The 22,777-nt window shown below is 40.1% G+C and overlaps 1 protein-coding gene across 1 annotated transcript in view; it reads left to right on the forward strand.

Moving 5' to 3' along the window:
* SPON1 (spondin 1) overlaps window positions 1–22,777 on the forward strand; it is a 309,576-nt gene that overhangs the window by 74,796 nt on the left and 212,003 nt on the right. The window contains exon 3 of the mRNA XM_010388387.2: window positions 10,963–11,096. Coding sequence (XP_010386689.1) covers window positions 10,963–11,096 — 134 coding nt within the window. The remainder of the gene's footprint in view (window positions 1–10,962; window positions 11,097–22,777) is intronic.

Raw genomic sequence — 22,777 nt, forward strand, 5'->3', positions numbered from 1 at the left:
CAGTGCCAGAGGGTCCGCCAATGGTGTTCATGGCCACATCACCTCCCCCACAATCCCACGTGCTTCTCAAGTCTGGGAAGCACAGGGTACACTCCCAGGAAGAGAAAATAAAGCAAGTGTGATTTTAAAAGATGAATAAGATGAAGGTAAGAATCCGTTTGAAGAGCTGCTAGTGCAAAAAGGGATGCTAGTTCAGAGAAATGCAAATCAAAACAACAATGAGGCACCACCTATGAGCAGTCAGAATGGCTATTGTTAAAAAGACAAAAAATGACATGCTGGCAAGGCTGCGGAGAAAAGGGAACACTTATACACTATTGGTGGAAATGTAAGTTAGTTTGGCCACTGTGGAAAGCAGTTTGGAGATTTCTCCAAGAACTAAAAACAGAACTACCATTTGATCCAGCAATCCCATTACTGGGTATATATGCAAAGGAAAATAAATTGTTCTACAAAAAAGACATGAGCATTCATATGTTCATTACAGTACTATTCACAATCTCAAAGACATGCAGTCAACTTAGGTATTTGTCAGTGGTGAATTGGATAAAGAAAATTTGGTACATATACACCATGGAATACTACACAGCTATAAAAAGAACAAAGTCTGTCCTCTGCAGCAATATGGATGCAGCTGGAGGACATCATCCGAAGCAAATTAACTCAGGACGAGAAAACCAATACCACATGTTCTCACTTGTAAGTGGGAGCAAAACATTGGATTCGTATGGACATAAAGATGGAAACAATAGACACTAGGGGCTACTGGAGCGGGGAGAGATTGATGGGGGAACGTCTGAAAAACTATCTTTTGTGTACTGTGCTTACCACCTGGTTGATGGGATCATTCGTAATAAACCTGCACATGTACGCCCTGAAGTTGAAATCATATTTTTTTAAAAGGATGCTAGTAACTTGTGGAAGTTAGGCTGGAAGATGGGGGTATTTTTAGGGAAAAAGGACAGGATTTAAGCCTAAATCTTTACAGCTTAGAAGAGAGGCCACTGACAAAAAGTACACTGAATAACGCAGCCAATGCAGCCATTCAGATTATGTTTCTGATAAGTTCAGAAAAACCTGGAAAAATATTGAGGGTCCTAGGACAAATGGGAAAAAAAAAGACACGTTTATATAAACAAAATCAGCACCACTATTAACAAATTTTAAAGAATACATGGAGAAAAGGCTAGAAGGAAACAAACCAAAATTATTCAAACAGTGGAGGATTTTTTTTTTCTTTACTTTTCTGTCCTGGTTAACTTTTCTATGATAAACTTTTTAAAGCAATAAGGGCAAAATCTTTACTTAATTTTAAAAAATCTATATTGAAAGCTCTTTCATAAAAGACAAAAGCAACTGTCTTTCCTTCCATGACTTTCAGATTGAAAAAAAATACACATAGGAAACTACTAAGAGGTGATTTAATGACTCAGATTATTTTCTTTGGATTCTCTCTCAGGTTTTACTGAAATAGTTAGAAAGCCCTTCCTGGGCAGATTCAGCAATAATAAACTGCATTCATTTCACTTCCAGAAAAAACTTAAGATGTCAAATTTAGCTAAATGGGATCATAATAGCCCCAAATTATAAACAACAAAATGTTCAACACACTGAGGTTTGTTAGGTAAAATGTGGATCAAACATAAGATGGACTATTATGCTGCCATTAAAAAATTTATTGGGATTGTATGTTAAATGGAAGAGAAATATGTTCATGATATGTTGTGAAATGAAAAGACGAGTTACACCATAAGAAGCATACTTTAATCCTGTCTTTTAGAATTGCATTTTTGTATGTGTATGTATGCATAATCTAAAATGATATACACCAAAATATTAATAACTGTCTTAGGGTGGTAGAATGATCAGGAATGTTTGTTTCATATTTTTTGCTCCCTATGTTTTCTGATTTTCTACGATGAACAAATATCTATATGGAGTAATTATAAGCTTATTTCTGCTTCCCCTCTTAAGAGTGTCTTCCTCCCATGTTAGCCAGCCTGTGGTGTTAATGCTTCCCTCTGGGGATGTGGGCCACAACTGGTTAGGAGAGGGATGCACGGCATACAAGGGGAACCATGACATACCGAGGGCCTGTTAACAGCTGCTGGCTGCTTCATCAATACTATCTCATCTGTTGTTTCTGTCCACCAAGCAAGATGGATATTGTCATCCTCATTTTGCAGATGGGAAAACAGATCTAGAGAAGTCAAGTAGCTTTGTGTGGTCAAAGTCATCTAATTAAAAAGTTGCAGAGCCATGATTTAGTCCCAATCTACCTGCCTCAAACATTCATCTACTTTTTACTCTACCACGATACCTCTAGAGAAGAAATATTTACAAGGTGCTATCATAGCACATATCTTCCCTCATTCCTCATCCTGGTCCCTAACTTCAGTGTCCCCTACACTCCCTGACTCAACAGTTCATATTTAGATGTCCCAGTGCCCTGTTCTTCAGACCCAGCCCACCCAGTACCCACATACCCAGACCAGAAGCTGCTGTTCTCCATTGGGAGTTATCACACCACTATCCCTGATAGGAATCCTTGGTCGTGGTGCCTAAGCATTGACCACTGAGTCCCCTGAGTTGTTCCCTTAATCACATCTCACATCCCCCACAGAAAATGTCCCTTCTTATCCCAAGGCCCAGTTTCTAAGACTAGCCTCTCCTGCTTGCTCTGCTCTAAGCCCATGTTCATGAGACCAGTTTCCTGCTATGGATGCTGTTCCAAGTTCCTGTTCTATTCTGACTTCTCCTTGATTCTCATGTGGAAACTGGAGCCCTGACCTGACGACTAGTCCTAACCTCTGTGTCTGGGGCTCTGCTTCCTGAAGACAAATGTCCCAGATACCACTTACGTGGACTTTGGAATAGTATTCTCCTGGATGTCTCACTGCCATGGCCCACCCACGTGTTAGAACGCTTGCAACTTCATCTGGGACCTTGATGTTGTTCAGGCTCATCTCTTGAGGCTTGGTCTGTTGGACCAGAAAGTGTGAGGAGGCGACTTATCAAGGGAGACAATCCAGATCAGATCTGAGGAGGGGAGTCAAGATTAGATTTAGGGAAGAAGGGTTGTGTGTTCAGATCTGAAAAAGAAAAGCCCATAAATAGGCTGAGGGATGAGTAGGAACCCTCAGAGTAAAGATGGGTCCTGATATAGATTTCAAAATGGGTATGGCATGTGATTTAGGACTGTGTTCACTGAAAAGTTTTAGAAGCCTAGAAAAATCATTCTATTAGCTTAAAATGCCCCTGATATTTGAAAAGGCATATTCATGACCAGATACCCAACCAGTTGCTTTAACTGTAGGCTGACAAGTATTGGGGAATCAAACCTTGTCTACCTGTCTAAACTTGGTGGATATCTGGGAGGTCTCACCTGGCTGGATGGGAACCAGTCATAGATTGAGATTTGTCCCCCTCTTGCAGGGAGCCAAGCAGCTGCCTTACCAGCAAATTTCTCCCAAAGTGACTTTAAACTTAAGAAGGTTTATTTAAACCTATATATAAAATAGAAATGTTATCACTGGAATGTTGTAATTAGGTCCTTTAAAAATATTAAGCTGGGTGTGGTGGCATATACCTATCATCCAAGCTACTCAGGAGGCTGAAGCCAGAGGATTACTTGAGCCCAGGAGTTCACAGCCAGCCTGGGCAACACAATAAGATCCCATTTATAAAAAGAAAAATTTATAACCTCTTCATCTAAAGTAGTACATCATCACTGTTGAAAATTTAGAAAACACAAAAATTATACAAAGGAAATAAAAATCACCCATAATGTTATTACTAGACACAACCACTCCATTGTAATATGTTTTAACTTTCTGTCTTAGGTAAAAAGAAACCACAGATTGAAATGAATGACTGTCATTTAGTTGGTAGCTAACATGGTAGGATCCTGAGACCCACTCTAGATGACAATGAGTGTGGAGACATTTGGGATTGCAAGGAGGTTTGAGAGCAGGTTCTGATAGGCACAAGGCTTTTAGAAGAAGCTGATATTTTCTGAGAAGCAAACAATGTTTGGAGGATTCTCTGGATCCAGGGAAATAACTCCTTCTGTTCAATGCTTAATTACCATCTGGCAACTGAGGTTGTGGATAAACATCCGTGTTTACCTGAAGTAGCTTCTATGGATTGGAGAACATTCTTTTTTGTTTCAGTTCTGGGCCAAGGGTCTTAGTCTTATGTCCCTATGGGACCTTGGTCAGAGTTCACCTGAAAGGAGCATGAATTTCAGACAGCCCTGGATCTGAATCCAGACAGATCACTCTGAACTCCAGCTCCTCATCTGTAAAATCTTCTATTCCTATCAAAGGTCCAATGATATGACCACACTAAGTACCTGGCAGATAATAAATGTTAACTAAATATGAGTTTAACTCTTTTGGCTTTCCCAGTGTAGTCACCCAGAAGCTTCCCAAGGATTTTAAAGACTTAGGATTAAAAATTCCTGCCAAAGTTCTCTGCGACCATGAGCAAACAGGGTCCTCTCTGGACTCACTATTCTGCAAGTCCAAGAAAATCACATTATTTGGAAACCTACCCTCACATCAACAAAGCTGCAGAAGGGAGTCTAGGAACCTGTTAAGAAAATATGAAGCAAAAGTACTATTCACTTTTATCAAGTACTTGTGTGTATGTTGGAGTGGAGTGGGGTCTTTTGTTGTGGGCTGGTCCAGTGTGTGTAGTTTCATGGGACTAGGATTGGCTAGAGAGAAATTTCCTGCCTATCATTAAAGAAAATGGCACAATTAGGAGGGACTGTAGCATAGGGGAAAGAGCATGGACATTATGGCCAAGTAGGGCTGACCTCAAGTCCCAGCTCTGCCATTCTGGGACTTCGGACAGGTTGTTGAACCTGTCTGCATGACAGTAGTTTCCTAAGGGGTGGGTTTAATAATGCTTATTTTTCAGTGTTCGAGGGAATTGAAATAATATATGTAAAGGTCTTCATCAAGAGAAAGTGCTAAAAAATGCTAACTATTATTATTATCAAAGCTATTAATAACCATCTAGGGAAACAGTCCAAATTCAGAATGAAGTCCAGGAAATTATCTAATTAAAGGAGCTGAGACACATGTTGTTGCCAAGTCATACAGACAGGAACCTCACAACCAAAGGGAGGAGGCAAGTACACTTAGTTCTTTTTTTTTTTTTTTTTTAAGACAGGGCCTCACTCCATCACCCAGACTGGAGTGCAGTGGCACAATCACAGCTCACTCTAGCCTCAACTTCCTGAGTTTAAGCAGTCCTTCTACCTCAGCCTCCCAAGTACCTGAGACTACAAGTGTGCACTATCACAGCTGGCTAACTTTTTATTTTTTTATAGAGATGGGGCCTCACTATGTTACCCAGGCTGATCTTGAACTCCTAAGCTCAAGCAGTCCTCCTGCCTTGGCCTCCCAAAGTGCTGGGGTTACAGGCGTGAACCACCATGCCCAACCTACTACACTTCATTCTTACAGTACACACTTACATGTACCAGCTACCTTGCAAAGTGATGATGAAATGATGACTATTTTTAAAAAGGCTTTGGAAATAGGAATTGACCAGGCTTTGGCAGGAGAAGACACATGACCAGTATAGACAGTGCAGGAAGCAAAGAGGGAGATGGCACAATGTGAGGCTAGAGGCAGGAACTATCCTCTGTGTAGGATTTCAGTCTTGATTCTAAAAGCAATGAAAAACTGTTGAAATATTCTGAGGAAGGAGATATTATATTGTAATGATATTTGTGCTTTTAAAAGGCCACTGTGGCTTGTAGTATAGGTAACAAATTGGAGAAAGACGAGGGAATATATAAAGATAGTTAGAATGATTTTACATTAGTTCAGAGAACAAATGATGTAGCTTAGCCCAGGGTAATAGTAAGAATGGTGGTAGATGTTCAGGAGATATTTGGAAGGTAAAATGGACAACATTTAAATATGGAAGATGAAGGCAAGGAAGAGCCAAGGGTGACCTCCAGTGTTTCCGACTTGCACAATTGGAGTAGGACCAGGTTAGAGGGAAGATGGTTAATGGTTAGGTTAGTTATTAACAGGGTAGATTTGAGATGTTTCTGATATATCCCAAGGTAAGTGCAAGTAAAAGATAAAGTTGGAGATACATGGACTCAGAGAAGCAGCCAACACTAGAAATATAAACGAATGAATCATCTATACAGAGGTAGTAATTAAAGCCATGAGTTGGATGAGATCACCTACAGAGAAAGAATCAAGTCAGAACAGGAGAGGGTTTACAACTGAGCCTTGAGCAATTTCAAATTTAAAGGCCAGTAGTGGAAGATGAGCAGCCAAAGAAAGTAGAGAGAGTGGATGGGGGAAGTTAGGGGAGGTCACCAAGAAGGAGCTATGGCACAGAAGGCAAGGGAGGAGAGCCAGTTGAGAAGAAGGACTATATAGGATACATTGGATTAAGCATTGCAGAAGCTTAGCTAGAGTTATTTTTGTAGTGCAATGTGGCCTGAAAATACACAGAACTGGGTTGAGGAATAAGTGGGAGGTGAAGTGAAGACAGTAAGTATAGGTACCTTTTTCAAGTAATTTGATTGTGAAGAGAGAGAGATAAGACCATAACTAGAGGGGGATGAAGGGTTAAGTAAGGTCTCAGCTTTTTAATGGGAGAGATTTGAAAGTGCTTAAAAGATGAATGAGAGCAATTCAGTTGGAGCATAAATTGAATCTGGAGAAGAATAAGGAGATAATTGTTAGAGTTGGGAAGAAGGGATGGGACCAAGAGAGTGCAGTATTAGTAAAAAAAAAAAAAAAAAAAAAAAAAAAAAAATAGTCTAACAGAGCAGTGGAATGTAATAGAAAGCCCGGAAATAGACTCACACTAATATAGTCAACTGATCTTTGACAAAGGAGCAAAGGTAATATAATAGAGCAAAGAGAGTCTTTTCAACAAATGGTGCTGAAACAACTGCATATCCACGTGTAGGAAAAAAAAAAGAGAATCTAGACACAGACCTGACACCCCTCACAAAAATTAACTCAAAATGGATTACAGACCTAAGTGTAAAATGCAGAACTATAAAACTCCTAGAAGACAACACAGAAGAAAACCTAGATGACATTGGATATGGCAGTGATTTTTTAAGTACAACACCAAAAGCATTATCCATGAAAGAAATAATTGATAAGTTGGACTTCATTAAAATTTAAAACTTTTGCTCTGTGAAAGACACTGTCAAGAGAATGAGAAGACAAGCCACAGATTTGAAGAAAGTATTTGCAAAACACAAGTCTGATAAAGAACTGCTATCCAAAGTATGCAAAAAAACCTCTTAAAACTCAACATTAAGGGCCAGGTGTAGTGGCTCATGCCTGTAATTCCAGCACTTTGGGAGGCCAAGGCAGGCAGATCACTTGAGGTCAGGAGTTCAAGACCATCCTGGCCAACATGGTGAAATCCTGTCTCTACTAAAAATACAAAAATTAGCCAGGTGTAGTGGCGCACGCCTGTAATCCCAGCTACTTGGGAGGCTGAGGCAGAAGAATCACTTGAACCCGGGAGGTAGGGGTTGCAGTGAGCTGAGATTGTGCCACTGCACTCTAGCCTGGGCAACAGAGCGAGACTCTATCTCAAAAATAAAATAAAATAAAAAACGGCTGGGTGTGGCAGCTCACGCCTTTAATCCTAGCACTTTGGGAGGCCAGGGTGGGTGGACCACTTGAGGTTAGGAGTTCAAAACCAGCCTGGCCAACATGGTGAAACCCCATCTCTACTAAAAATACAAAAAAATGAGACGTGGTGGAGGGCACCTGTAATCCCAGCTACTTGAAAGGCTCAGGCAGGAGAATTGCTTGAACCCGGGAGGTAGAGGTTGTACTGAGCTGAGATGGTGCCACTGCACTCCAGCCTGGACAATAGAATGAGACTTCATCTCAAAAAAAAACAAAACAAAACCTCAACATTAAGAAAGTGAACAACCCAAATAAAAAATGGTAAAAGACCCAAACAGAAACCTCACCGAAGAAAATATACAGACAGCAAGTAAGAATATAAAAATATGTTCAACATCATACCTCATTAGGGTGTTACAAATTAAAACAATAATGAGATACCACTATACATCTATTAGAATGGCCAAAATCCAACTCAGTGACAACACCAAATCCTGTGGAGGATGTGGAACAACAGGAACTCTAATTGTTGCTGGTGGAAATGCAAAATGGTAAAGCTACTTTGGAAGACAGTTTGGCAGTTAAGTCTAAATATACTACTACCATATGATCCAGCAATTGTGCTCCTTGGTATTTACCCAAATGAACTAAAAATTTTATGTCCACACAAAAACTTGCACATGGATGTTTATAGCAGCTTTATTCATAATTGCCAAAACTCAGAAGTAACCAAGATATCCTTCCGTAGGTGAGTGGATAAACTGTGGTACTTTCAGACAATCAGATGTTATTCAGTGCTAAAAAAGAAATGAGCTATTAAGTCATGAAAACACAGAGAGGAAACTTAAATGCATATTACTAAGTGAAAGAAGCCAATCTGGAAAAGCTATATACATACTGTATGATTCCAATTCTATAACATTCAGGAAAAGGCAAAACTGTGGAGATAGAAAAGATTAGTGGTTGGGAAGAACAAGGGATGAATAAGAAGAGCACAGAGGATTTCTGGGCCAGTGAAACTATTTTGTATGATACTACAATGGTGGATACATCTCATTATACTTCGTCAAAACCCATAAAATGTACAATACCAGGAGAGCAGCATAATGTAAATTGTGGACTTTGAGGGATAATGATATGTTAATATAGGCTCATTGATTGTAACAAATGTATCATTCTGATATAGGATGTTGATAGTGAGGAAGAGTGTGTGTGTGTGTGTGTGTGTGTGTGTGTGTGTGTGTGTAGGGGTGAAGGGACAGGGAATATGTGAGATAACCCTGTACTTTCCACTCCATTTTGCTGTGAACCTAAAACTGCTCTAAGAAAATAAAATTTATTAATGTTTTTTAAAAAAATGAAGTTAGATCCCTACTCTATCATATTTAAAAAATAAATAAATAAAACAAACTCCAAATGGATGGAAGACCTAAATGTGAAAGGGAAAAGTATAAAGCTAATGAAAGAAAATATTGAAGAATACCTATATGATCTAGTTTCTTTAGGCAAGATCATAAAAGTGCTAGCCATAGGAGATAAGTTGATGAATTTGACTAGATGAAAGTTATTTCTGTTAAATGAGGAATTCCAAAGGTAACAGTAACCTCTGGGTGCCAGAAAGGAAGAGATATGTATAAATAATGAGGTATTCATATCTAGAAAATCCCCAGAACAACAAGAAAAAGACAATAAAATCCACTGGCAAATATTTTGAGTAGACAATTTGCAGAAAGGCAGACCTGATAAATTTGTGAAGATGATCAAATATGCTAATATTGAGATACTACATTATAAGCATCAGATTGGAAACAATTAGAAAGTCTGGTAATAACAAGTACTGGTGAGGATATGGGGGAAATTAGGAACATTAGTACATAGCTGATAGAATAAAAGGTATAGCTATTCTGCAGTACTTAGTGAAATTAATATGACTATACCCACAACTTAGCAATCCTACTACATTGTCAGTCTTGCTGAGAAACTGATCACAAATACAGCAGCATGAGGTTCTTCATTACATCAATATTTGTGGAGACAAGGAACTAGAAGTCAGCTAAGTGCCTCCCACTGGAAGAATGGTTACATAAAATGTGATCTATGCATACAATGGAATACTAGGCAACAGTCATAAACAAATTACATTTACATGTAGTAACACTGACATAGCTCAAAAAAGCATAAAGTTGAATGAAAGAACCATTAAAACACAAAACAATTCTAAGTAATACACACACACTGAGAACAACACACATTAAATACTTAGGAGTGAGTGCTAAGTAGAGGAGGAAAAAAGTAGGATAAAGAGTATAAAGATAAAAAGTAATAGAAAATGGTCTTTGCTTTGTCCAGTGATAAAATTACATGATAAGCTATGGAGTGTGAGTGCCTTCATTCCTTTTGTCTGTTGTCCTAAAAAGGAATTTTTTAAAGTAAAATAAATACAATATAGATATAATAATTTAATAAGATTGTGTTTTGAAGATTAATTCAGATAAAGCACTTAATGCCTAACACATATTAAACACTCAACTAATATTATCTATTAATGCTATCAACACCATGGTCCAGCTGCTACCAATCCATTGGAGTTGGCACTTAAAACCAATTGGATTTAGATTATTTTCCCCCAAAAGATCCTTTCAGGTCTAATATACTATAGTTCTGCCAGAGGGATAGGCAAGTACCACAGGAGGCCCAGAAGCAACAGGCAGGAGAAAAGCTGGAACATCCTTGGGGAATGGGAAAGGCTACCATCTTGTTTGTAGCATCATAGGAAACTTTGATGGTTAATTTGGGAGAATACTGATTAGTAAATATAATGCACAAATTAAAGAAGTAGGAACTGCACTAGTAAAAAGTGCTATGAAGCTGGGAGACTTTATATACTTTGCTATACTTCCTCTAAAAGGGTGTTTTTAACATTTTAAGTTACAAAATTGTAGCTGAGTTACAAAGTTTTGCTATATAGTGTTTGATTTGGAGTACCCCTTCCCCATCCTCCTCCTTCCCCAAAGTGGGACACAGGTTGTTCTACTGAAATAAGCAAGATCATCACCTAGTGGTTAATTCCTCAAAGTGCTGACACAAGAATTGGTCCCAGAGAGCAAAGATGTGCCCAATCCATGTCCTCATACAATGTTAATTCATTCAACAAGCATTGACTGGGACTTTATGCCAAGCACTATTCTGGTGCCTGGGGATACAGAGTTGCTAACACAAAATGACAAGTTTAAAAATAAAATTAAGGAAGTACCAACTTAGAAGCTTAAGCGCCCTCTCAAAATGATGTTGCATGTATTTATTTCCCACTGGTTTTCCGTAGATCATAGACGAAGAAGAAACACAATTTATGAGCAATTGCCCTGTTGCAGTCACTGAAAGCACTCCACGGAGGAGGACGCGGATCCAGGTGTTTTGGATAGCGCCACCAACAGGAACAGGCTGCGTGATTCTGAAGTAAGTAAACATGGAATCCTTCCCTGCAGTTTATCAAAGACTTTGTGGTGTGATTGCAGGAAAAAACAAAAGTTCGTTACTGAGGATCAGAAAGTTGCATCATCTCTCTGCCCTCCCTTATCTGAATTCTCAATAGCACCATAGACTATCATTGGCTCCATAAAGATTCATTTGCTGGAATCTATGTTCATCAAATAGGATGTTTCTCTTGGCCACCCTGTCCTACTAGAGATAATTATATTAGGGCTGGTTAAGAAAAATTACAAATCAGGTGAAGATAATCTTTTGACTTTTTCCACCTGGAATTTGACACTTTTTTCTTTTCTCAGAGCATACAGCCCCTAGAATCCTTAAACTATGCTTAGGCTGCCCTGAGACCCACATGTGACCTCCATTAGCCCTGAGCTCTGCTTTATGGTGCTACCTTCTTCCTTGCCCATCAAAATGGCCCTCTGGTGCCACTTCCTATCTTGCTTGTTGACCCTCCTTTCAGTGAATTATAATAGGTGATAAAAGGTATTAACCAGCCAAAACAGTTTTCCTCTGAAAGGTAGTGTTGTCTCAACCTGTTATCTCCAAACTTATGTGCCACAAAATGATGGTTTGGGAAATGGAAATAGATGGGCAGGAAAACAATTTCCGTGGTCAAATGTTTGCAGAATGCTATGCACTAAATACCCTTCTTACAGATTCACAGCACTAGCATAATGAAGGTTTTGCAAAGTCCTGGCAAAAAATAAAAATCTGCTTAATTTGGTTTCACCCAGTATTTTCCAAACTTACTTGATTGTAAAGCTCCTTTTTTATGGTGACATCTATTAACATTCACAGTTTGGTGAAACACAGCCATAATTTATTTTAAATAGGTTTGAAGTCCTATATGGAATGATGCTTAGAATGTTAGGATTTCATACCAGCAAATTAGTCATGGATAGATGGACATGGTTCCAGTCCTAGCATCCAGAAGTCACTGTTTTTTTTTAATGGAAGTAGGCACTGAGACCTTCCCAACAGTCTCTTTTTTAAATCCTTGAAGGTCTTATTTATGTATTTGGTTCATTTGTCAAATACAATCATTTTGACACACTTACAACTGTGGTTAACTCCAGCCCACCCCTGAGGAGATGGTGATAAGAAAGCCCACCTAGGCATTGCAGTCCCTGTAGTTCCTAGACTTCCATTGTGCTTGGCTTATGGGAAAAACCCCACAGAGTCTCTGAAGCATCTGTCCATTGTCCAGACTCAGCCCTGTCGTTGTTTGGCCTCCCTTTGCTGCCATCTGTCTGGACATTATTTGTTTCTTTCTTAGTTTAATGCAAGCTGAGCATCCTTCCTCAGTTTCCTTGAGCAGTTTGGCTCTTGGAATTAATCTACACTGGTCATTAAGAAAAAATCAGTAGAATTTTAAAACATGAAATCGTGTCTATAAATGTCAATATATAACATGTCTATAGTATCTAGTTAAAATGTGGGAGATGGCCTTGTGGAAATGAACAAAGACCCCTGAAATGAGAACAGAGAGTGTGTGTTCAGAGCCTGCTGTATAACAAGGGAGTCAGCTGCCATTACTAGCATTTGGCAAAGTCTCAAAGGCAGGCAGAGGACTGGGAAAGCCTTCTAGTGAAAACAAGAGAAGACTGATTGGAGGTTCCTTGGTATGAGGAAGCTGGAGGCAGGCTAACTACAAGTGGAACATCTTATGCGATTGGTTTGGAGGGCATATTTGGCTTTCTCTGGTTAGTTCTGAGTTGAAAGTGGGGGAGGTGGTGAGGGCAAAAAATAGAGCGGTTGACAGTTCCTTGGACAAATCCTGATATTCTGTGTCGATTGCTGGGGCCCAGAGACTGGAGGTCAGAGTATTATGGTCATTGGGATAAATGGCCTTGCTATTGTCTGTTAGTATATTCACTCTTAGCCCAGAGACTGGGTTCCCAGCTTGGCCCTCAGTGCCCATCCCACTACCCATGACAGCCCAGTGGCTCCACAGAGCCTGGAGCTCTAAAGAAAATGGGTTGAAAATGTCAGATCTATGTGAAGAGTCTTCCTGCTCTAAAAGCTCTTATTCCTCTGGCCCAGATCTCTAGTTTTCTTTGATTTGTTGTTCTTACAACCCAGAAGCATTAGATCTTTTTGGTGGAAGCCAGAAGGGCATCTATTGTTTACCCATTAACAATCAATGTATATGTACATATGTTTATCCATTAACAACATGTATGGCTTGTTCATTCATTCATTCTTCCAACAAATGCAACTGAGCTTCTATTAGCCCATGCATCCAGGATATACACAATGGAGGTATGTTCTTGACCCTGGAGGTTCTTACAAGTCAGATAAGGGAGAGAGAAAAAGTCAACCAATGCTTTCTGTGTACCAAGAACTCAGCGCACATCTCGCAGGCTTTGTCTAATTTGATCTTCACAGAAAACTACTCCCATTTTACAGAGGAGGAGACAAGCCCTGGGGAAATTAGGCAAGTTTTTTGAAGTCATGAATCCATTTAACATTAAACTCCATGTTCTGCCTTTCTTTTATTTATTTTTTCTCTGAAGGAGTCCTATATCAGCTAACTATTTATTAAAGAAATAGTAATTGTATGGGTAGGACATAAATGCATTCACATTGTAAAATTTCAAACAATACAAAAAGTAGTGAAATATGGAATAAAGAAAAAGTTAAAAATCCATGGCATCTTAGCCGGGCTCAGTGGCTCATGCCTGTAATCCCAGCACTTTGGGAGGCTGAGGCAAACAGATCACTTGAGGTAAGGAGTTCGAGACCAGCCTGGCCAACATGGCAAAACCCCATCTTTACTAAAAGTACAAAAATTAGCTGGGCATGGTGGTGCGCACCTGTAGTCCCAGATACTCAGGAGGCTGAGGCAGGAGAATAACTTGAATCTGAGAGGTGGCAGTTGCAGTGAGCTGGGATTGTGCCACTGCACTCCAGCCTAGGTGACAGAGTGAAACTCCATCTCAAATAAATAAACAAACAAACAAATAAATAAAATCCATGGCATCTCTCTCAATTCCAGTTTTCTACACAAAGGCAACAATAGAATCAATTTGGTTTGTATGCTTTAGACTTATCTCTGCTTTTACATTTACGAAGGTAATCATAAAAGTACATAGTTTCATTCCTGTGGGAATTTAAGGTTAAACAAATGGTATCATGTTATGCATAATGCCCTGAACTTGAATGGTTTTTCACTAAATAAAATATATTAGAGATATGTCTGGGTCAGTACATACAAAGCTACCTCCTTTTGTTTTTTAACTGCTGCATGTCTATGGTATGGATGTTAATTATTCCAAAGTTAATGGACATTTAGATTGTTTCTGGTGTCTTACTGTGACAAATAATGCTATGATGAATATCCTGATACTTGCCTATTGAGCAAATTTCCAAGTTTTTATCCACAGTAGATGCCAAGAAATGGGATCATAAGGGATGCACATTTGTAATTTTATTAGATGCTGCCAGATTTTTCTCCAGAAAGCTTGCCAACTTAAACACTCTCCCTGACAGTGAACAAGAGAGCCTAAATCTTTACTTGCTCAATGGCACTTGGTATTATCAATCTTTAAGATTCATAAAGATTGTGTGAATGGCCCATTCATATTCTTGTCCATTTTTTAATAATCTGTATTTTAAAAATTGATTTATATGGCTGGGTATGGTGGCTCTTGCCTGTAATCCCAGCACTTTGGGAGGCCGGGCGGGGGGGGGGGGGGGGCAGATCACCTGAGGTCAGGAGTTCGAGACCAGCCTAACCAACATGGTGAAACCCCATCTCTTCTAAAAATACAAAATTTAGCCAGGTATGGTGGCAGGCGCCTGTAATCCCAGCTACTCAGGAGGCCGAGGCAGGAGAATCACTTGAACCCAGGAGACGGAGGTTGCAGTGAGCTGATATCCTGACACTGCCATTCAGTCTAGGGGACAGAGTGAGACTCCATCTAAAAAATAATAATAATAATAATTGAATTATATATATAATTTTGTTTTAATATATACAAATATTATATTTAAAATATAGCTTATAAAATGTTTTTATAAATGTAAATATATCTTATATATTTACATATATAAAATAATTTGATTTATTTAGAATATATTTATGTTTAAAAGTGATCTTTAGGTAGTACAGATAATGACACTTCGTTGTAAATTTCAAATATTTCTCTCCACCTTTCTTTTAACTTTGCTTATGGGTGTCTAATGAGTCAAAAGTTTGAAATTTTAAGTAATCAAATGTATCCATCCTTTCCTTTATGAATTTTGATTTTGTCTTGTTCAAAAATAATTTTCCTATGCCTAAGGCTATAAATATATTCCCATATTTTATAGATTTTAAGTAAGTGTAGGTCTTTAATCTTCCTGGAATTTAATGTTGTGAATGATATATATTAATAAGCCACCACAGAAAATAGGTGGCATGCTCAAAAGGAGGTGCCAGAGGAAAGTTTAATAAGGGTCCGTTTACAATGGTGGGGGCAAAATAACAGTGAAGGAGGGCTATATAATCCAGGCCTGAAGAAGCAAAAGGAAAAGGCAGAGAGGATGGGGTAGAGAGGACCACCCCTTTACAGGAGCTAAGACCTTTGGTTAAGGGAAGCAACTAGCCTCAGGTACCCCAACCCTACTCCTTTCTCTAATTCCTTGTGGGCTCTCCCTTTGGTGTGGCTCCAACTACAGGAACATAGAGCCCATATATATAATCTTTACGGAGTATTCTCAGTCTTTAACTAGGGGGCAGAAGAGTAGAGCAGGTATCTAGAGGAACAAATCAAAGATACCCACCACAGATGGGAAATTGAAATCTACCTATTTTTTCCCCAGATGGGTAATTGTCCCCCATCCACTTATCAAATAGTTTATTCTTTCCTTGGTGGGCTGAGATGCTACTTCATTAAATGCAAAATTTTTATACAGGTGTGGTCTGTTCTGTTGATCTATTTATATATTCTTCAATGAAACCCACACCATTTTATAGCATAAAATGGTTTGAAATGGTTATGTTTTGATGGCAAGTCATCGCTCGTTAATCTTCTCGTTCAAACTGTTCCTGGTCATCCAAGCAGATTTCTAATTCCTGACAAATCATAGAATAAGTTTGTTGTGTTTGATAAAAAATCGTTTTCAGATTTCGAATGGCTTTGCACTGAAATAATAGTTTCTCAGAATACATAAGATGCATTCACAGTCAAAAATATGGAATGTTCCATATTTATTTTGGTCTTTTGTATCCTTCTTAAAATTTTGTAATTTTCCTTCATTTAGATTGCATATTCTTGAGAGGCTTTTTCCTCACATAGGTAATTTATAGTTTTATTTCTTTTGTGAATGGGATCTTTGTCTTGTGCTTTCTAATCATTGATCCCTTCTGTTTAGAAAAGCTATCGATTTTTGTACGTTAAGTTTGAGTTTGGATACTGCTGCACTGTCTTGGTAGTTCTAATGGCTTATTCTTTCATTCTTTTGGGATTGTTGATGTAAATGATCATATCTTAAAATAATGAATATATATATATATACACACACATATATACATATACCTTTTGTTTCTTTCTTATATTTTAGTTTATTATCTAGCACCTCTAGTACAGTATTACATAGTAGTATTCATGCTTATTCCAGATTTTAATGGGAACACTATTTTACTTTTAATTGTAATATTCAGTATTACAGGTTTCAAATCAGTGCCTTTAATCAAGTTGAGGAAGACCCTTTACTTAGCTGAGAAACTTCCCTTCTTTAATCAGGTTGAAGGTGCTATTTGGGAAACCAACCAACCAGTATGCCATGGGCACCTACCATGCACCCAGAGTATAGCAGGCATTGAGGAAGATTCAGGGTATAAACAATGATCCTGACTTTCAAAATGCTTTCAGTCTCGTTGTGATATAAATTAAAATATTTATGCAAAAGCTAGCAAACCCAAGACAGACATTAATGGGGGACAAATTAAACATGGTAAGAGTTCAGAAAGGAGATGAATGAGAAATGGAAAAATCAGAGCCTCTTGGAAAGGTTAGCAGTTACATCTTGAAGACAGTGTTAGGGTTTGGATAAAAGGACAGAAGGGAAGAGGTTATTCCACGCAAAAGGGGTGGATAAAGTGAAAACTGAAGTGAGAGCAAACATGGCAGCCCTGGAAGACAGTAGACAAACTTTTCAAGATTAAAAAGCCTTTGGGGGCCGAAATTCATTGCTAAATCATAGAGTCCCTCCAATACCAACAGGAAGAGATTGAACTTGATTCTAGCGGAGTTGAGGGAGCCATTAGTAGGTATTAAACAATGGACTGACACACTGTGAGGAATGTTCATTAAAAAGTTAGTAACGATGGGCCAGGTGTGGTGTTCATGCCTATAATCCCAGCATTTTGGGAGACTGAGGCAAGCAGATCACCCGAGGTCAGGAGTTCGAGACCAGCCTGGCCAACATGGTGAAACCCAGTCTCTACTACAAGTACAAAATTAGCCAGGCATGGTGGTGCATGCCTGTGATCCCAGCCACTTGGAAGGCTGAGGCAGGAGGAATCGCTTGAACCCAGGAGGCGGAAGTTGCAATGAGCGGAGATCATGCCATTGCACTCCAGCCTGGGCAACAAGCACGAAACTCCATCTCAAAACAAACAAACAGGTGAGTGAGGATGCTTAAATCTGGCAGCAAAGTTCAGGACAGATAAAAAAGGGGGATACCAACTGTGCTGCAGAGCCCTCACTTGTCAAAAGGAGCATTTGTGTTGCATTTGAGTAATATTCCTGGGAGAAGGCAGCCTAGTAGATAAGCTGCACAGACTGATAAATGTCTGTAGATGACAGCTCTGAAGCCCACGTGGCTGGTTGTGTTCCTTTGCCCAGGAGTGCTGGGAAGGAAAATACATAGCAATTATGACTTTCCTTTTGGCACAAACCTGACACCATTTCCATTTTCCATTTGGATGCAAAGCTTTGTACATTTCTAAATTACAGACTTTCCAGGCAGCCCTCCTTATAGCCTTCTCCCTACAAATGAGTGACCCAGCACTTAAAGTTTCCCTGGCATGTTACAATGCTGCAAGAATGCTGCAAACCATCACAGGCAAGTAGCAATTGATTAAAAGAAAAAGCCCCCATGAGTAGAATAAATGTTTACAGACCTCACCAGAAGGGAGTTCTGTATCCTTGAGTCTGACAAAAGTTTTATCTTGTGATGTGATCCTCTGTTTCCATGGATTTGTTACCTTTGGGTGGATTTCTAACACTTACTTGTCCCTTCCTGGAAGGGTCTGAGATGTAGATCATCCTTCTGAGAACACATTCATCTGGTGAACCATCAGGAAATTCACTCTTAGGAAACAGTTGTTGGTTAAAGGCAGTCGTAAGAGCCAAGAGCCAAGCACTGTTCTGAGTGCACTACAAATACTTATTTCATCCTCATGGCAACCCTATGAAGTAGATATGAAGGAGAAAGCTGAGGCACAGAGAGGTTCAGTAATGTGCCCAAGGTCACAGAGTAAGTGACAGAGTTGGAACTGAAACGCTCCCAAGTCTGCGATCTTCATACTGTACTCTGCCATCTCAGCCTGCTGCTGCAGGGTCAGGCTGAACTCTGACTCTTCTCTCCCTCCAACATCATTAGAGCCAGATCTTGGCTCTTTTTTATCGCTTGCTCTACATTCATTGCCTAATTCACAGACACTTCTTGCCTTACTCTTGTAGAAACCTCCTAAGTGATCACTCCAGTTTCTTACCCTCTGATCCTCCTCATGCTGATATAAGACTTGCTGTCCTCGGGCCCAGCTGAGTCACACCACTTACCTAACACTTGAACAGGGCTCCCCAGCACTTTCAGATAAAGTTCAAATCCTGATCAGAGCACATAAGGGTGCCTATGACCTTCACCAGGTCCCTAACCAGCCTTCCACTCCATCTCTTTCTGAACTCTGAATCCTCCCCAGCCTTTCTTGTCTGTCCATTCTCTTGGTAGCGCTTACTGAACACCTCCTGTGTGCGCGCACTAAGGACACAGAGGCTGCCTTTGAGGTTGGCACAGTCTAGGGAAAATCATGAACATACAAATTGGGTCCACAGCCCTTCATCTGCAAACTGAAATCCAGAAAGCTCTAAAATCCAAAAGATTTTTCATAACTCATTTAGGGCCAAAACCTGCCCTAAACTGCTTCAAAGTTACGTATGGTCTTTTTGTGTACATATTAATGTGTTTGATGGTGAGATGCTGTCCCAGGCCCTGATGGGGGCATTACAAGATATAAGGAATATGTACTATATTATTCAAAATATTCTTAATTTCAAAACATATCTGGCCTCAGGTCTATCAGAGAAAGAACCTCGGCCCTGTTGATGCAATCCAGGGTGGGAAATTCAGTAATGGAAGCATCACTCAGGGTGCTTAGGCAACCCTCTGGCAGGATTGGGTTTCATGTAAATGTTAAAAAGAAGCAATTCATTTCTTGCTAGTGAAATAACCTATTCCCAGTTGCAGCTGCTACAAGATATGAGAATTCATTCAATGTTTCTTACCACCAAAGAATAAAGTCAATATTCCTTAGCATGGTGTCCAACTCTATATGATGTTTCTAGCCACCTTTACAGCCTTATTTGTAGGAACTCTTCCCCACACAGGACTCTGAGCTTCATGAAGGGATGGATCAATTTCACTCTTCTTTGTGATTGTAATGTAGGTCAGAAAATCACAGCCCATGGGCCAAAACTGGTCCACTGCCTGTTTTTATAACTAACATTTTATTGGAACACAGTCACATTAATTCATTTATGTATTGTTTAGAGCTCTTTCAAGCTATAGCAGCAGAACTTAAAAGTTGCAATGGAGACCATATGGCCTGCAAAGCCTAAAATATTTTTCTGGCCCTTTATAGAAAAAGTTTACTGGTTCCTGTTCTAATGTACACTCCAGCATCAGGAACTCAATAATTACTGATTCCTGTCCTAGATTCTTCTAAAAGCCCAGCTGAGACCAAAGTTTATAAGCAGGTACTTTATTTGGGAAATGATCCCAGGGAGCAAGAGTGAAGGGTAGGGGTGGTGATTTGGTCAAGTTTTACTGACTTGGCCACCACTGCAGGCCACTGGCATTTGATCCCACTTGGGGCCTTTGGAGAAGGCTTATGACATGTGTCTCAGAACAGTGCACCCAGGGTAAACCGGGGAAGCGACTATCCATTGGTCTCCATCCTTCATGAATTAAAGGCGGCCCCACAAGCATTAGCTCCCCTCCACTTCTGAGATGCATACATGTGAGTATTCTGAAGATTCTGAACACTTGCTGCAGCATCAGAGAAGCTCTGGAACAGGAATCAAGTGGTACACCATGCAGGCAAGATGTGCATCATCCCATTGCAGTGGGGCAGAGATGGTCAAAGTCTGTACACAGTTGGTCACTGCAACAGTGGTTGGAGTCAGAGTTGTGCTGAGAGGATGTGAAGATGTGTGTAGAGTTGCCTATTATGGTCTGAATGTTTTGTGTCCACCCCAAAATCTGTATGTTGAAGTTTAATCCCCATTGTGATGGTATTAGGAGATGGGACCTTTGGGCTATAATTAGATCAAGAGGATGAAGCACTCAAAAATGGGATTAGTGTCCTTATAAAAAGACATATAGGGACAGATGTGGTGGCTCATGTGTGTAGTCCCAACACTTTGAGAAGCCAAGGTGGGAGGATCGTTTGAGTCCAGGACTTCGAGACCAGCCTGGGAAACATAGTGAGACCTTGTCTCTACAAAAAATAAACAAAATTAGCCTGGTGTGCTGGTGAGAGCCTATAGTCCCAGCTACTCAGGAGGCTAAGGTGGGAGGATTGCTGGAGCCCAGGAGATTGAGGCTTCAATGAGCTGAGATGGCACCACTGCCCTCCAATCTGGGAGACATAGTGAGACCCTGTCTCAAAAAAAAAAAAAAAAAAAAAAAAAAAAAAGACAGGGCTTGCTTTCTCTGAAACTCTGTCATTCACTATGTGAGGACAGGAGGAGATGACCTTCTTTAAACCATGAAGAGGGCCTTTACAGGGCACCGAATATGCTGGCCCCTTGATCTTAAACTTTCCAGCCCCCAGGACTGTGAGAAATACATTCTGTTGTATATAAGCTAGTCGGTTTATGATACTGTGTTTTGTTATCACAGCCTGAACAGACTGAGACAGTACCCAACACGTTGATTAATCAAATAACAGTATAAGTAGCTTATATTTATTGCTAAGCACTATGCTAAATGCAATGCAAGTCTTATCTATGTCTTACATAATTCTCATAAAAGCCCTATAGAATTTTCACTATATCATTCCCATTTTGTTCATAAGAAAGCTGACATTTTGAAAGTTGATACTTGGGCCAGTAAAGCAGTAAAGTAATGGGGTCTGGGACTTCAACTCACTTCTGCCCGACTCCAAAGCCCTGATCACCACTAAGCTACACTGACTCAGCTTGACTCCCCTCCCCGCTGCTCCTGCCCACCTTCTGCCTCAGTAGGTCTGTGAGGAGTAGGACAGAGCCCTTCTTATAACCAGGGGTTGGAGGACTACCTGTGGGGTGAGATATTGTTCCGCAAGTGAGGAAACTAAATGTCACTTAGAAAATGGTAAACAAGCCCAGGGAAACTGGCAAGAGGAAGACTTGTTAGTGGGAAGAGAGGATGAGTATTAAGAAGCAATTAGCTAGCATTCATAATACTTTGTAATGTCATAGGGCTCACTAACTCCTTTTATCTTCAAAGGAAGTAACAGAAAACCACATGCAATGACTCTGTGTGTGATTTAGAGGAAAATGGTAGGGTTAGGAAGATCTGATGTGGCTGGGGTAAAGCTTACCCCACAATTTTTCTGGCATTAGGTACAAGAGGAACTACAGTCTCCTTTGTGGTAAGTCAGGGTGGCTTCACTTCAGGCAGCCTAGGACCTCAGCAACCCTGACCAGGGAGGAATCAAGGAGTCAACAGAAAAAGGACTGGAAACCCCTGAACCAGCTAAAGTGGCAGATTCTTGCGAGAGCAGTTGGAAAGACCAATTCCATGGCTAAATGGAAACATGTGCCTGGTTAGGAAGACTCAGTTACCCCAGAATCTGCCATCCAACAGGTGGAATCCAGATGTCAGAGGTTCCTGGGATGCCAGCGGGAGCATGGCTCCAGGGGATCAGTCCAATGGCAGCAGAGTTTCATTCAACAGCTGAGATCCCAGGTGCAGGATCCAGCCCCCAGGGGAGAAAACTGGCAAGAATTAAATAGGAAGTACAGGCTGCCGAGGAACAGGCCCTAGACAGAGCTCTAGGCACAGCAGTAAACCGAAGCTTGGTGGGAAGACTAAAGGACTGACAGATTGCACCAACATTGTGGGGATCCTGGGAGTGACTGCAACTTGGTGGGCATGCAAGAACATATGGCCCACCCTATTTGTGCACCAGCACCAGGTCTATGGCAGGAAGACTAGTTCCAATTCTCTCCCACTGATGGAGTGGGAGTTGCCAATATATTCCCTGCCCTGGTCAAGTTAGGATCAAAATGGAATGTTTCAACCCTGTGAACTTTTTTATAATTGAGGTTAAATTCACATAACATAAAATCAACTATTTTAAAGTGATCAATTCAGTGACATCTGGTACATTTATAATGCACAACCACCATCTCTACCTAGTTCTAAAACATTTCCATCACTTCAAAGTAAAA

The sequence above is a fragment of the Rhinopithecus roxellana genome, chromosome 15, assembly GCF_007565055.1.
Source record: "Rhinopithecus roxellana isolate Shanxi Qingling chromosome 15, ASM756505v1, whole genome shotgun sequence".
Classification (NCBI taxonomy): Eukaryota; Metazoa; Chordata; class Mammalia; order Primates; family Cercopithecidae; genus Rhinopithecus; species Rhinopithecus roxellana.